The following is a 14682-nucleotide window of genomic DNA, read 5'->3' as shown; positions in this document are numbered from 1 at the left end:
TTGCCATTCCCCTTGCAAAATATGCTGAATTAAACCAGGGATCTAAAGGGATAAGACATTGGCCGACAAATTAATTTACATCCCCAATGATATCCCATCTGTATATTTCAATTAGTGATTTAAATGTATGGACATCTGTGAAATAACCAGCCCAATGTCCCCTCCCTCCCTGGAATTGAACCCTTAGTAGTTAATCAGGGTGGGGGGGGAGGTCAATGGCTGTAAATAAATTCATTCACTAATATTCGGTAGCTACAAGAGGAAGAATTTGTTGTAAGGATTTTTGTTGGATATCAATATCATCCCTGCTTCCCTGAAAGTAATAGTCAAAAGTGTAACTGCTTCCCCCCCCCCCCCCTTTTCTATGTACTTTCATTATGCAAAGTCTCAAATTACAATCTCAACCGCCCCCGTCTTTCGAAGGGGGCGAGGTGGCTTCCCACCCTTTCCGACTCTTTATTTTATTCACATTTTCCTTATCTATGAGACGTGTGCCATTTGGAATGATTTTAAAATGGTTTAGACAAAATTTACCATGGGCGTTAAGAGGCGTTGTCACGAAAGTGACAATGTTTTTAACTAACCCTTTTTTGTTTGTATTAGATTTTGCTAACCACCGTACCAAATAAGTTTACTATCATAGAGAAGCTTCAAAACAGCCCAAGGATGGTTTTAGGCTATCTATTTGCCTACAACGAATACAGAGCCCTTCTATGCCAGTTTCTCATAGACTACTTCAAAATAGTTTAACTGATTATTCTAAATTTTTTAACTCTATTTTTATTTGAATTTTTGCAAGAAACCCTAAATTATTAAAATGCATTATTTGTTGGGACAATAGACAGAAAATGAGACTGATACCTCTTGCAAAATGTCTCTTTCAAATGCTTTGCTTTTATAAAAAAAAAAATCTGCATCTGTTTAAGTGGGGCTTTAATGTCCCCCCCCCCAAAAAAAAAAAAATAAAAAAAAAATAGTTAATTTAGTATTGCCTTTTGTTCGCTACCAAATCAATGACTGTAATTTCAAGGGACTTTTGAGTACTATTACTAAATCATAATGGGTTTAATTTTTTTTATCAAAATTGTGGGTAATTTTACACTATTCTCTTTTAAAGTTTTATAACAATGTTTTCTTGTTAGTTGGCTTTACAACTTTGGGGACTTTTATTGAATTTTTAATTATCATTATTGTGGGCATGTATGTTTATTCACAAGAAGAAAAAATAATGTACGACCTAATGTTGCATCCAATATGTTTGAATTGTTACTCTAACTCTAAATATCATTCATGTGTACTTAGTTAATTGCATTCTTAATCTCAAAATCAGAGAATAATATCTATATAGAACAATAACTTTAGCTTCATAATGATGTAGAGTAGTGTATTAGAGTATTAGAGGGAAAGGGGTCTGAATTATTTTATGTCTCCACCTCATAAACCTTGTGCGACATGCAATATGGTCTTTAGATATCAGCCAATAGCATCGTAAACATTAACGAAGCCAAGTCGCTAAAATAGAGCTGAGTTGGATTCTTTAAAAAAACATTTTGGCTCACTGCCTCACTAAAATTAATGAGGCTCGCTATAAAATTTAGTGAAAAATCCTCCAAAATTACATTAAAAATTTTCAAAAATTAAATAAAATCTTACGTTAATAACACTGTTATGATTTATTAAATTTTTGTATATTTTTATGCGATTTTGGAAGATTTTTCACAAAATTTAGTGAGGCAGTGATCCAAAAATATTTTTAAGAATCCAACTCTGATATATTTAACTTCATGACCAATTTTTAAGAGTTTGCTTAAATTTAATATATGTTCTGATAGCTTTTTCAAGTTGTACTGAGGGAGGAGTAGGTTGCGCTAAAAATCCGTAAAGGTTGTGAGTTTTAAGTTAAAAACAGTAGTAGAACGATAAAAATGTATGTTAACTTTTAAAAAAATTGTCTATAGTTGTTTTCAATACCTAAGAAATACACATATTTATTGAATATTATCGTTCTACTACTATTTTAAGCCTTAAAACTCACACTTTTACGGATTTTAGCGCAACCTACTCCTCCCTTTTTATCTATTTATCATATTCTATGATTGTACTGAACGAACAGAAAATAATTTTTTTTATGCAAACTATTTTTTTTTTTACAAATTTTAAGTCTTCAATTGCAAAAATGTGCAGGCCTGCGTTTTTTCTAATCCGCTTAGCAGCGCAGCTATTTCTATAGTTTGCTATGTGCGAGAGTTTTATCAACACGTTTCATCGTTGGTCTAAAAACTACATCATAAAAATGTCTAAACCTTTCAACCACCATTTTAATCTATAGAAGGGAAAATTTTGCTTATTACTTAAGATGTTTGCTGTCTCTATGGACATAAACATGATTGTTTAATCCTATCTATCTCTTTCCCTTTTTCTATTTATCCACTCTGCCTTTCCCCTCTCCCTTTTCAAAACCTTTTTTTCTCTCCCTTTTTCTATTTCTCTTCTCTTTAATTTGTAGAAGTGTTATTATTGTATAACAACAAAAAATTTACGCCAGCAAAAAATTCATCAAAATGAAACAACCAATCAAAATTTCATAATAGTCCCCAACATTATTATAATACTTTAGGAACTAGTGTAATAATCAGCCCATTGTCCACTCCCTCCTTGAGAACAAACACACAAGATTATGTATATTTCTTTATTACAGTTAACTGTTGTATATTTCTTGCAAATTTTGTCAGATACAATTTTTGCTTAAATTGTACGAGTACCATTTGCAAAGCTCTCAGTTTGCATATTTAAGTTTAGTTATATAAAAATAAAAAATTGTTGCAGCGATTTTTGGATACGTCATTTAAAACAGGAACCTTTATGCAGATAAAGATTTTCCAGTATAGCTTCGAAACCAATTAATGTCCGCTGGATTAGAACCGGTTCACAGTTATACTCAGAGCTGGATCTTTAAATGTGTAGTCGTTGCCGTAGCCGTGGCCGTAGTCGCGGCTGTAATCGTAATCGTAGCCGTCGCCACTGCCAGTGCTGCCAATAAAACATGGATTTTTAAATGTATGAAGTTTTTACGTCGCTATTAGGTTAGTGGCTGTACCTCTGGCAGCGGCAACGGCAACGGCTACACATTTAAAGACCCAGCTCTGAAAAATCATGCTTAGCATCGTATTAAAGACAGTTTTTTTTTTACAAATATTAAAATAAAAATCATCAAATTAATACCAATTTGTTAGCCTGGGCCTTCGGCTCCTAGGGGATAACAAAAACTGATTTTTCTTTTAAAATCCTCGGAAAACGGTCTATAATACGATGCTATAAATAACTATTGTATAACCCTAATTGCAGTTATGAGATATTTGACTTTAAATGATACTGGTACCCAAAGTTTTTATTCTATTTTCATATAGGCTTCGGGGTAAACCAATATATAAGCTCTGTGATTTTTTTCTAAAGCAAGATATCTCTGAAAAAGTCTTTTCAAAAGTATATAGCGATTCTTTTCATGAAGCTTTATATAACATTTCTAAGGATAATTTTATGCCATTTTCTTACAAGTTTTTTTTTATCCCCTTCCTCTTACCTACAAGAAGTGGAGGCAAGGGGTAAAGTACTTAAATAAGCTGTTCATTTAGTATATCTATTTCAGCTTGAGTTAGTGGGGGTGAGCATCCTGGACTACACCCACCCCGGGGACAAGAGCAAGTTGATGCGCAACCTGGAGCGACGGCCGCCCACCCAGCCGCCGACCAAATGCAAGCTGGCCACCATTGGTCATGACGTAGCGGTGGCTGCTCGGGCTCCGTCGCCTGGCGGCTTAAGCTCAAATGGCGGTCATCATTTGGTACCTTTGGCTGGACCCTCCAGCAGCGGTCAGCCTGCACCTTCTGGCAGCCAAAGCAACGGTCAGACCGGCGACAATGATTTGGTGAGTCTTGTTTTATGCAGAAAGAGAGGGGACATTATACAATATACATAGCTGTTTTCTTATTCGTTGATTGATTAGTTTAGTTGATTGTTCAGACGTTTCAACCACTAATTGTAATCTACAGAAGGGATTATTTTGTGTATCATCATTGGGGGGTTGTACGTCAATTTATCGGCCATTGTCTTATCCCTTTAGATCCCTGCGCTTTATGGTAACTTTATCTGTTTGTCTGTAGAAAGCATTAAAGAGAAATTAAGATAACACAATCCTATTGTGTCCTGCAAGATCTTACAAACAGTTTTGTAGATTTATCGATGCTTTTAAAGGGAGATTTACACGGGGTTTTATTCTTTAAAAAAGTTTAGAAATATTATCGTAATCCTTATAATAAAGTAGCAGGATGTGTGTATGTCTGCCAGTTTGTACCGAATGATCTCGCTAACCGCTGAACCGATATTGTTCTCCTTAACAGGGTAGCTTCTCATAGGTCCCGGGAAGGTTTATAACTATTTTGGGGGAGGGTAACACCACCCTTCCAAGAGAAATTGCCCCTAGAAACCCCCCCCCCCAAAAAAAAAATAGATTAAAAAAAAATTTATTAACATAACATAAAAATTTTCTCCCCCTCAAAAAAAATATTTTCTTTTAAAATCTAAAATGATAGATTGGGATATCATATTCGACTCTCCCCTCCTCAAGTACCCCTAGAGGCCTCTAGGGGCGTAGCCGCTAGTAAAAAATTAAAGAGAAAACATTTTTAAAGTTAAGAAAACAAATTTTGTGTTGTTACATAAGCGTTTTTTTAAAGAAAAATAAAACAAGTATGACAACATCTCAAAGTACTGGATAGGGATTCTTTTTTTTAAAATCCTTCTACCTTAAATAGAAGCAGAAAAAGGGACATTTTCTCTATAGCGTTACAGACTAAAAGACGGACGGACATACAAGAAAAGTTAATTAATGAGTACCTTCGTTAGTAAAAAAAAAACAAGCGTCAGAAAGAACAAACAAGTGTTGCCTTAAACAAGGACAAACCCCGCGCCTTTAGCGTAACATGTTGCGCATCCGCTCGTTGTTGGGGACTGGGATGTGGTGGGCTCGAAACTCGACCCAAACTGTGTCATAGCTAAAGACATGAAAAGATATACCTTACTGCTTCCAAGATACACAACATTAATAGTAGAGGGAATGACTTGGCCCAAAACAGGCGCAACTCATCACTATGCACAGTCAGGAATTTGACAAAGAACGTGCTATCAAATACAACGCTCTAACTGCTGAAGAACTGCTATAAGTAGCCGAAATTTTAAGATGCCTTTGCCTATAACTTTTTTATATTGAAGCTATAAGCTTCAAATTTGGGGTATTGGGTCTAGTTGTGGCTGTCTTTTAGCAGTTAGAGTAGTATATTGGTGTCCAAACTGTTCAATAATTAATTTTAATCAACAGAAAAGGGTAATTTGATTTATCATCAATTGGGATGCATATCGATTAATTGTCTTATCCCCTAAGATCCCTGAAGAAAATGAACAGAATCTGTACGAAAATTTTATAATGAAATTAGATGAACTGAAATTTAATTTCCGAATGTGTACACAGTTTCCTTGGTGTTTCCTCACCCTATCTCAATATATACTACTAGCTAAAACACTTCAAACTTCCAAAAAATCAAAATTTGAACATATAAGCGATTTATACATTATACATTCAAAATTTGAATTTTAGAATTTTTTTTTGGAAGTTTGAAGCTTTTTTAGCTAGTAGTAAACATTGAGATAGGATAAGGAAACACCGAGGAAACTGTGTACACATTCGGAAATTAAATTTCAGTTCTCTAAAATTAAGACTTGTTTATGATAAGGAATAAAGGGATTAGTCGGCGTAAAATAAATAAAAAACTTTCCAATTTATCGCTTCGTATTATATACATACAGCTTTCCGGGGATATTGAAATAAAAATTATAAGATTAAACCAGTTTCTTAAGATAATGCTTTGGTTAGGTAAATTGATTAGTTTAAAAATTAAAAGGGAGGGAGGCGGTTGTGACAGTGTGACACTGAAACATTTAAAGTGCCACTAGAGGCCTCTAGGGGCGTAGCCGCTAGTAACTAATAAGTTGGATTTATTAGAAAAAGCTAGAAATCCCCTTGTTAAGTTTGACGGATTATGGTGTCAGATTGACTGACCATCTAAATCTTCTATATCTATTGTTAGAAATGACGCATTAGGGGCTACGCCAAGTTTGAAAGGTACAAAAAAGCTTGGATTTTAAAAGCACAGTTATTTTAAAATGTCCGTACGTCTCTTTGTATGTTTTATTTTTTGATGTTAAGAGGGCCGGGGGAAGTTTTGACACATTAGCGTAAACAGTGGGAATGGGCATTATCTTTGGACTGAGAGGATAGGTTATAAAAGAAAATATCATTTTTATAGGATGAATTTTCCAGGTTTTAAGATTTTTTGGTTAGGCCTCCAGGTTCGGGAGCTACATGCCTCCAGGTTGGAGCTGCAGTCCTCCAGTTGGTCTCTAGACAGGAAAACAAAAATCTAATTTTTTAAAGAGATGTAAGTCAACTTACTAAACAAAATATACATTTTTTATAATATAAAATGACCTCTAACTCTTCAAAAATAATTCTTGATTTATATTTTATCTGTCCAGAGACCACCTGGAAGCCTGCAGCTCCTGAACCTGGAGACCTATCCAAAAAAAACTTAAAACTTGGGGAAAAAATCCCTAATAACCTATCCTCTCAGTCCAAAGATAAAGCCTATACTCACTGTTAACGCAAATGTTTCAAAACTTCCCCCCCTCTTAATTTATACAAATATTAGCAAATAGAGTAAGGTATTTTTAACTGTCAAAGATATAATATCTAGCCATTTTCCGCCGATACAATAATAAAATATGGGCCAACAAAGGTGGTACCCTTACCATAATTTACGGAAAATTCTATGTAGTACGATAGGATACATAACTATTCAGTCTCAGTCTCAGAACCGGTTTTTATCCAGCGAATATTAATCGATTTAAAAGCCATACTGAAAATAAAATTATCTACCTAATCTCTCTTTAGATGATATTTTGTTTTTAAATTATGCAAATTTACAAAATGGTGCAATTAGGCAGAACTTTATAATTTTATGCCAACTACGCTTTTGCAATCAAGCAAAAAATGTATTTGCATTTTAGAAAAAAAAGTTTGGTTTCAATGTAAAAGTGTCATGGCAGCTGTGTGTGTTTTTTTCCTCAAAGGAGCCTGCTAACAACTGATACGTTATGCATGAATTGATGCACATCCCCATTGATGATACACACAATTACCCATTCTGTAGACTACAATTGGTGGTTAAAACGTTTGGACACTCAACTTAATGAACCAACTAATCAAAATTAAGTAAATATCCCCAAAGTTATAAGGGAAACGAATAGGAAAATATTATAATAGAACTTTGTGGACTAGTGCAATAAACAGCCTAATGTCCCCGCCCTCCCTGCTTATCACATAACATCTAAAACCATCTTTTGCCGACAGTCCTAAAAATAAATTTAACAACGCTGGTGTTAACAGCACCGTTTTGAGATTTTAATCGACAAGAAGAACTTGACATTATTGTAAAAACTCTAGTTTAACAGCGGTGTAATAATATCTCGGTAGTAAAATCTTTTTTTTTGTGTGTGTATTTTCCTTTAAATCCAAAGATAGATACTTACATTTTTAAAAGCAAAGCTTTTCTATAATTAGGGTCGGTCCGTCCTTTCGTTGATTTAGGCAGGTTAGAATTGTCCTATCGATTTCAAACTTAACATGGCTATTCCTGTAGTAGTTATGTAAGATATTAAAAGTCTAGCAACTCTATAATCGTTAACAGAATGTCTGTACGTTTATTTAAAATATGTTTTTAACTATTTTGACAATACTTTATGTGATATATTCATCAAATTTTTGGAATACTGATTCCTATTACAACAACGTACAATGTTATAAACCAAGCATCTTTATATAGTCCTCAAAATTCAGAGCTTTGCTTTTATAGATGTTGTAATCCTTCTTTTTAAAAAAAAATAGTAGGGCAATTAGAAGCAATCGATCAAAAAAAGTTTGTCTGAAATGATTTAAAGTTGTTAAATATTTGGCGAGTAAATTTTTTTTTATTGGAAGAAATGGCGGATTTCGGCAACAGCGGCGATTCCACCTTCGATTTTTCCCATTCTGATTTTTGGAGTAATGATTCCTAGGACAACAAAGTACAATGTTATAAGCGAAGCATCTCTATAATAAAGTTCTAAAAATAGTATGTCCCTAAACATTATCGTATATTAAAGCAGTTTCTCAACAAATTTACTTACAATTTTGTTTCGACATTAATTCCGAGATGGTTGCATTACCCCCCCCCCCCCCATCCCCTTATTTAGGCTTAAATCCATGTAGAAATTATTATTTATACCTATATTTGATTAGTTTTAAACTACATGTTTTCAAAAGCGGATCTTTTCTATAATTAGGGTCGGTCCGTCCTTCCGGAACAGATAGCTCTTTTCGTTAAATTAGACATGTTAGAATTGTCCTATTGATGTAAAACTTTGCATGTCCGCACTTTCATTTTAAACATGTTATTTTTTTCTTTTTATCAACAAATTTGTAATATTATTATCTGATTGATCTGATTTTTGGAATTCTGATTCCCAAGACAAAAAGATACAATGTTTCAAGCGAAGCATCTCTATAATCACGTCTTAAAATATAAGTATGTCCTTAAACATTATCCCATATCTAAGCAGTTTTTCAACAAATTTACTTACAATTTTGTTTTGAATTTTATACATTTATATTCTAATCATTCAGTTTTGACACTCAACAAATGTTAATATACGTTAGTCCTACCGTTTCGCTTCGCTTTTATGGACGTTGTTATCCTTGTTGAAATGTCTTCAATGTACTTAATATTATCATTTTTATAATTGAATAAAATAAAAATATAACATTTTTTTGAAGTCATAAAATACAGAGTGTAGCTACAGAGAAAAATGAATGCTAGAACAATTTTTTTCTACTAACATTAAAATAGATATATTTTTTTGACCAATTTTATGTTCTGATTAAAACAGAACTATACAGATGCGCTCCTTGCAATTAGAGGCTCTTTATTATAAGGGACAGAAAGGGGTTAGAAAAAAAGGCTGAAACCATACCAAGACCTAAAACTAAAAATGAAATATCCCAAAAACTATCACGGTACCTATGTGAAGCGTTCCTAAAATAGAGAACCCAATCAGTTCAATGGTTTTTGAGAGATGCTTTAGACAAAAAAAGTAGGATTGTCGTTGGGATCTTAAGGAATAAGACAATGGACGATAAATAAGACTATTTATGATGGTTTTCTATAAATAATTGTTCTATGATTGCAAATACAAACAAAGCAAAAAATTTAAGCTTAGCTGTAATGCTATAAAAATTAAAATATATTTTTTTAAATTTACTGGTGTTACAAAAATTTTATATCCTTATACTAAAGTAACAGGATGTTTGTGTGTCTGTGTGTTTGTACCGAAGGATCTCGCTAACCACTGAACCGATCTGGTTCTCCTTAACAGGGTAGCTTCTCATAGGTCCCAGGAAGGTTTATAACTATTTTGGGGGAGAATACCACCATCCTCCCAAGAGAAATCACAATAAAATCGAAAAAAAAATGAAATATTCCCGCCGCATAGTGTCGCTAGCGTAGTGGCGCTGCGTAGAGACATGAATTTAACAGCTGATTGACCATAGACAAATTATATATCAAATTAGATATTTAAAATAAATAAAAAAAAACATTTAAATGCCACTAGAGGCCTCTAGGGGCGTAGCCGCTAGTATTTAATACTACATTTGTAATGTTTAATATTATCCTTACATTTCTTATCAAATAATAAGTTGAACAAGGTTGATAACATCCATAAAAGCGAAGCTCTGAAACAGTAAGACAAACGACCATTATTACAACATAATAAGTAAAATAAAACAGAATAAATAAAATTGTAAGTAGATTTGCAAAACTGCTTAAATACAGGTTACTGTTTAGGACAGAGATGTTTCGCTTATAAAACTGCACTTTGTTGTCTTAGGAATCAGTATTTCAAAAATCAGATTATTAAATAATTTTATCTCATACAAATTTTTTGTTAAAAAATTAAATACAACGTGTTTAAATGGTTATACGGACATTCTAGTAACGATTATAGAGTTGCTACGGTTACTAAATCACCCTGACAAGTGACATATCAATAGGATAATTCTAACATGACTAAATTAACGATAATAGCTATCCGCTTTCGTCTGATGGACCGACCCTAATTGTATAAAAGCTTCGCTTTTAATAATATACAGATTTCTTATCAATATATATGCAAATAAATAATTTTGATAAATAATTTCTATCAAATAGTTTTATCATAATAGATAATAGGATCTGTGTCTGTCTGTCTGTCTGTACTGATAAATCTCTAACTGCTGAACCGATATGGTTCTTCTTTACAGTTAAGTCTAGACTCGTTTTGTCTTAATAATTCTAAGCTACTTTATATTTAACTCTGTCTGTCCGTCAGTCAGTCCGTAAATCACTAAGTGGAAATTTTGATTTTCTCGGATGCTATTCAAGATTGACGTCTGATTTTTTTTATGAAGATTCCTCATATCAACGAGCATCTAGTATGTAATTTACTAGATCCGTCGGTATGTCAGTCGTGCTACAAAATATAAATATTAAAACTATGCAAAAAAATTCGTCATTTACCCCCACTAAGGGGGGGGGGGGTTAATGCAACCATCTCGTAATCAGTGAGCAAATGGCACTTAGAATTAGAATTTCGATCTGAACTTTTGCATGAATAATCCCTGGTAGGTCTATTTTCCCTAAATCGAACAAAAAGTTGGAAAAGTAACGGCTGGCGGCTGAGCCGTTTAGCCGTTTTTTGCCTATTTTCAGGGCAAATCCATCATCAATTACGTAGGAATCAACTTTTAAAACATATTTTTGGTTTAATTCATGTTAACTGATAGCAATAACCATTTTTATAACTTCTAGTACCAACAGCTAGCGTCTATAACCGTTTGAAAGCGTTTGGAGTGGAAAAGAATATTATGTGGAGAAAGGTTTCGTGACTAATTTGCAATATAGATATCCAAACAATGACAAAACGGCTGAGCCGTTAGCCGTTACTTTTCCAACTTTTTGTTCGATTTAGGGATAAAGGACCTACCAAGGATTACTCTTGCAAAATTTCAGATGGAAATTCGAATTCTAAGTGCCATTTGCTCACTGATTACGAGATGGTTGCATTAAACCCCCCCCCCCCCTTTAGATCAGCTCATTCAATACTATTTATTATTACCATCCATTATGTTTTGTGTCCTTCGCTACTGAAGATAGTTATTTCTCGCATCGTATTATAAACAGCTTTCCGCGGATATAACATGTACAATTATAAGATTAAAACCAGTTTTTGTAGCCCCGAGATGCCGAAGATACTGGCTAAAAAAACTGGTTTTAATCTTATAATTGTACATTTTTATATTCGTAGAAAACTTTATATAATACGATGCTAGACATAGTTTTTTCGTATGGATGAGAACCGGTTCCAATCCACTGGCTATTGGTTTCGAATGAATACGAGAAATGTTGTTGTCATCCTTGTTTTTTTTTATTTCAGGAGGCTGATTGGACTAGACGGAGGTCCTTCTATGTGAGGCTGAAGGAAAAGCCTCAAAAACAGAATCCGGACAGAACCAAATATGAACATATGCATATCTTGGGACATTTAAGGTAATAATCATAATAAGATAAAAGGATCCCTGTCTGTCTGTACTGAATGATCTCGCAAACTGCTCAACCGATATGGTTCTCCTTTATAGTGTTGCTTAATTGATAGATGAATAGATATTTTGATAGATGATTGGATGGATGGATGGAAGGATTGATAGGTTTATGGATAAATCAATAGATAGATAGATAGATAGATAAATCAATAGATAGATAGATAGATAAATCAATAGATAGATAGATTGATAGATCAATGAAAAGATGTATTGATTTTTTGATTGATTTAAAGTAATATTTTTTTGTAAAATTAAACTATAAATCTGTTAACAATAAATTACAAGTAAATTATCAGATTTTTTAAGCTGATTTAGCAAAATTTTATAAACAAATATATAACCGAAATCTTTTATAGATTATCACTAAGGCCATTTTTGGACCATGATGGACCAAAATGGTTCTTCTTTCAAAGTATTCCTCATATTTGTTCTTTAAAGGGATCTGTTTATTTTTTATTGGGGGGGGGGGGGGGTGAGGTTCTTCTCTTGGAGAGTAGAGGCAACCTCAGCTCCCCTAATATAGGAAAAAACCCTTAAACATATAATAGGAGGCAGGGTTGTATATTCTGCAAATTTGATCCTACTAAAGGAGGGGTGGGGTAAAAAAAAATATGTGGTTGGGGGGACAAAAAATGTAAAAATTAAGAGAACTGAAAAAAATAAATAAAAGAAAAGTGGAAAGTTGGATAATATAAATAAGATAAAGAGTACTGAAAATATTTTTCCATTTTTCCCCATTCCTTGTTGGAAAAAACTAGGAGGGGATCTTGTGCAGAATGTACACCCCTGATAGGAGGTTTAACTGTCAGCGAGTTCCCTTCCTACAGACGGACAGGGTACAAAGACATCCTGTTACTTTTATAATAGTAGTAAATTTTGTAATTAAGGTTTAAAATAGGTATTAAAATAAATATATTTAAGGCTTTTAATTTAGTCATGGTAGATTAATTTTAGGCAAGAGACAACAGATTTGTAAGCATAGCAATTCTATAATAAGTAGTAGTTATACACCTACCTACTTTTGTGGATACATGTTTGTAGTTGGTTTCCAGTAGGACTGAACAATCCTGTATAGGCAAGAGACATCAGAAATTTTAGCTATCTATCTTCAAAAGCAGCCTAGAATATCACATCATACTTACTGACTGACAGGCGGAATGACAGTGAATTATAGAGTAGATTCGTTATTAAAAAAGAATTTATATTTTTTGAACTGTACATATGTACACTGAAGTTTTAAATTGACAACACGAATTTTATTGAATTCGCAAAAATTGTAAATTTTTTTTTAATAGTGCAATAAAATTTTTAATTACCAGGGAGGAAGTTGACATTGGATTTTAAATTACACTGGTTCCCAAAACTTTAGAATCTCGTTCTCGTTACCGTAAACACGTTGGGTACTATCGTTAAATCTTAATTGCTATGTTAAAAACAAGTAGTGTCCAAACATTTCAACCATTCTTTGTTATCACAGACTTATCAAATAGGCCTTAACGTCATCAGCTTTTCTTACTATGATCAAATAAACATTGAAAAAACAAGGATGACAACTACCATAAAAACGAAGCACTGAAACGGTAGGACAAACGGTCAATAACCTTTGTATAGTAGAACTGAATAATCAGAATATAAATGTATAAGAGTCGAAGCAAAATTGTAAGTAAATTTGTTAAAAACTGCTTGATACAGGATAATGTTTGTGGACATACTTACATTTTTAGGACTTGATTATAGAGTAAAAAAAATCAACATGTTTAAAATGGACGTACGGACATTCTGGTAATGATTATAGAGTTGCTACGCTTTCTAAATCGTACCTAACTACTAAAGGAATCACCATGCAAAGTTTGAAATCCATAGGACAATTTTAACATGCCCAAATCAACGAAAAAAGCTTCTGTAACGGACGGACGTACGGACGGACCGACCCTAATTATAGAAAAGCTTAGCTTTTAAAACTAATATAAATTGCTGATTTTAAACACAATAATAAGTGCATACTTTGTTTCTATAGCTCATAAATAAAAAAAAATAATTTATCGAATCGTATTATAGACAGGTTGTCGCCGATAGTACAATGAAAAATAAAAAAAAGATTAATTCCAGTTTTGTTGACCCTGGGAGGCACATTGAGTGTAAGCACCAGCTAGCTATTTCGGACAATCAAACACAGACAGTCCCAGACGAACATCCTTTTTCTTTTTTAAAAGCGAAGCTTTTCTATAATTAGGGTCGGTTCATCCATACGTCCGTAGCGGTTAGCTCTTTTCATTAATTTAGACATGTTAGAATTATCCTATCGATTTCAATCGTTGCATGATGATCCCTATAACAGTTAAGTATTATTTAGAAAGCTTAGCAACTCAATAATCGTCGTTACTAGAATGTCCGTACGTCCATTTTAGTCTGACGTTCAAATGTTCATTTGTCCTAATTTTTCAGAGCTTCGTTTTTTATGGATGTTGTCATCCTTGTTAAAACATTTTCATTCAGCTTTTTGCTTTTCAGGGACGCCACGGATATGGAGAAGAAGCTGACCAAAGATTTAGAATTTGTTTTTGTTGGAATGATGAAGACTGTCAAGGACAGGTACGCAGTTTTTAAACCAGTTTTATATGTAAAACATGTCATTATTTTGCAAATACAAGTGAAATTTTTTTGGAGAAAAAAAATTAGTTTTTTAAATGTTTTGCCAATTTAATTTCGAGTTCCTTTGACTTAGTTTTTGTTTTAAAAAGTGTCACAACCGCCCCTCTTACCCTATGATATGTAGATAGGGCCTGTGACGTATTTGCCTGAAAATAGCTAAACAAGGATGACAACATCCATAAAAGCGAAGCACTGAAACGGTAGGACAAACGGACATTAACATTAACATTAATATAGTGTCAGAA

General features: G+C 33.3%; 1 protein-coding gene across 9 annotated transcripts in view; it reads left to right on the top strand.

The window, feature by feature from the left end:
* LOC145318690 (uncharacterized) overlaps positions 1-14682 on the top strand; it is a 67254-nt gene that overhangs the window by 28013 nt on the left and 24559 nt on the right. For all 9 annotated transcript variants that reach the window (XR_013879463.1, XR_013879461.1, XR_013879460.1 and 6 more), the window contains exons 7-9: positions 3647-3925; positions 11620-11732; positions 14297-14377. Coding sequence is in view for 1 of the 9 variants with exons in the window: in XM_080160135.1 (XP_080016261.1) it covers positions 3647-3925; positions 11620-11732; positions 14297-14377 (473 nt within the window). In the remaining 8 variants the exon portion in view is untranslated. The remainder of the gene's footprint in view (positions 1-3646; positions 3926-11619; positions 11733-14296; positions 14378-14682) is intronic.

Source organism: Acartia tonsa, chromosome 5, assembly GCF_053477335.1.
Source record: "Acartia tonsa isolate MP-2025a chromosome 5, ASM5347733v1, whole genome shotgun sequence".
Lineage (NCBI taxonomy): Eukaryota > Metazoa > Arthropoda > Copepoda > Calanoida > Acartiidae > Acartia > Acartia tonsa.
The sequence above is the reverse complement of the archived record's forward strand: the minus strand, read 5'-3'. Positions and strand labels throughout refer to the sequence as shown.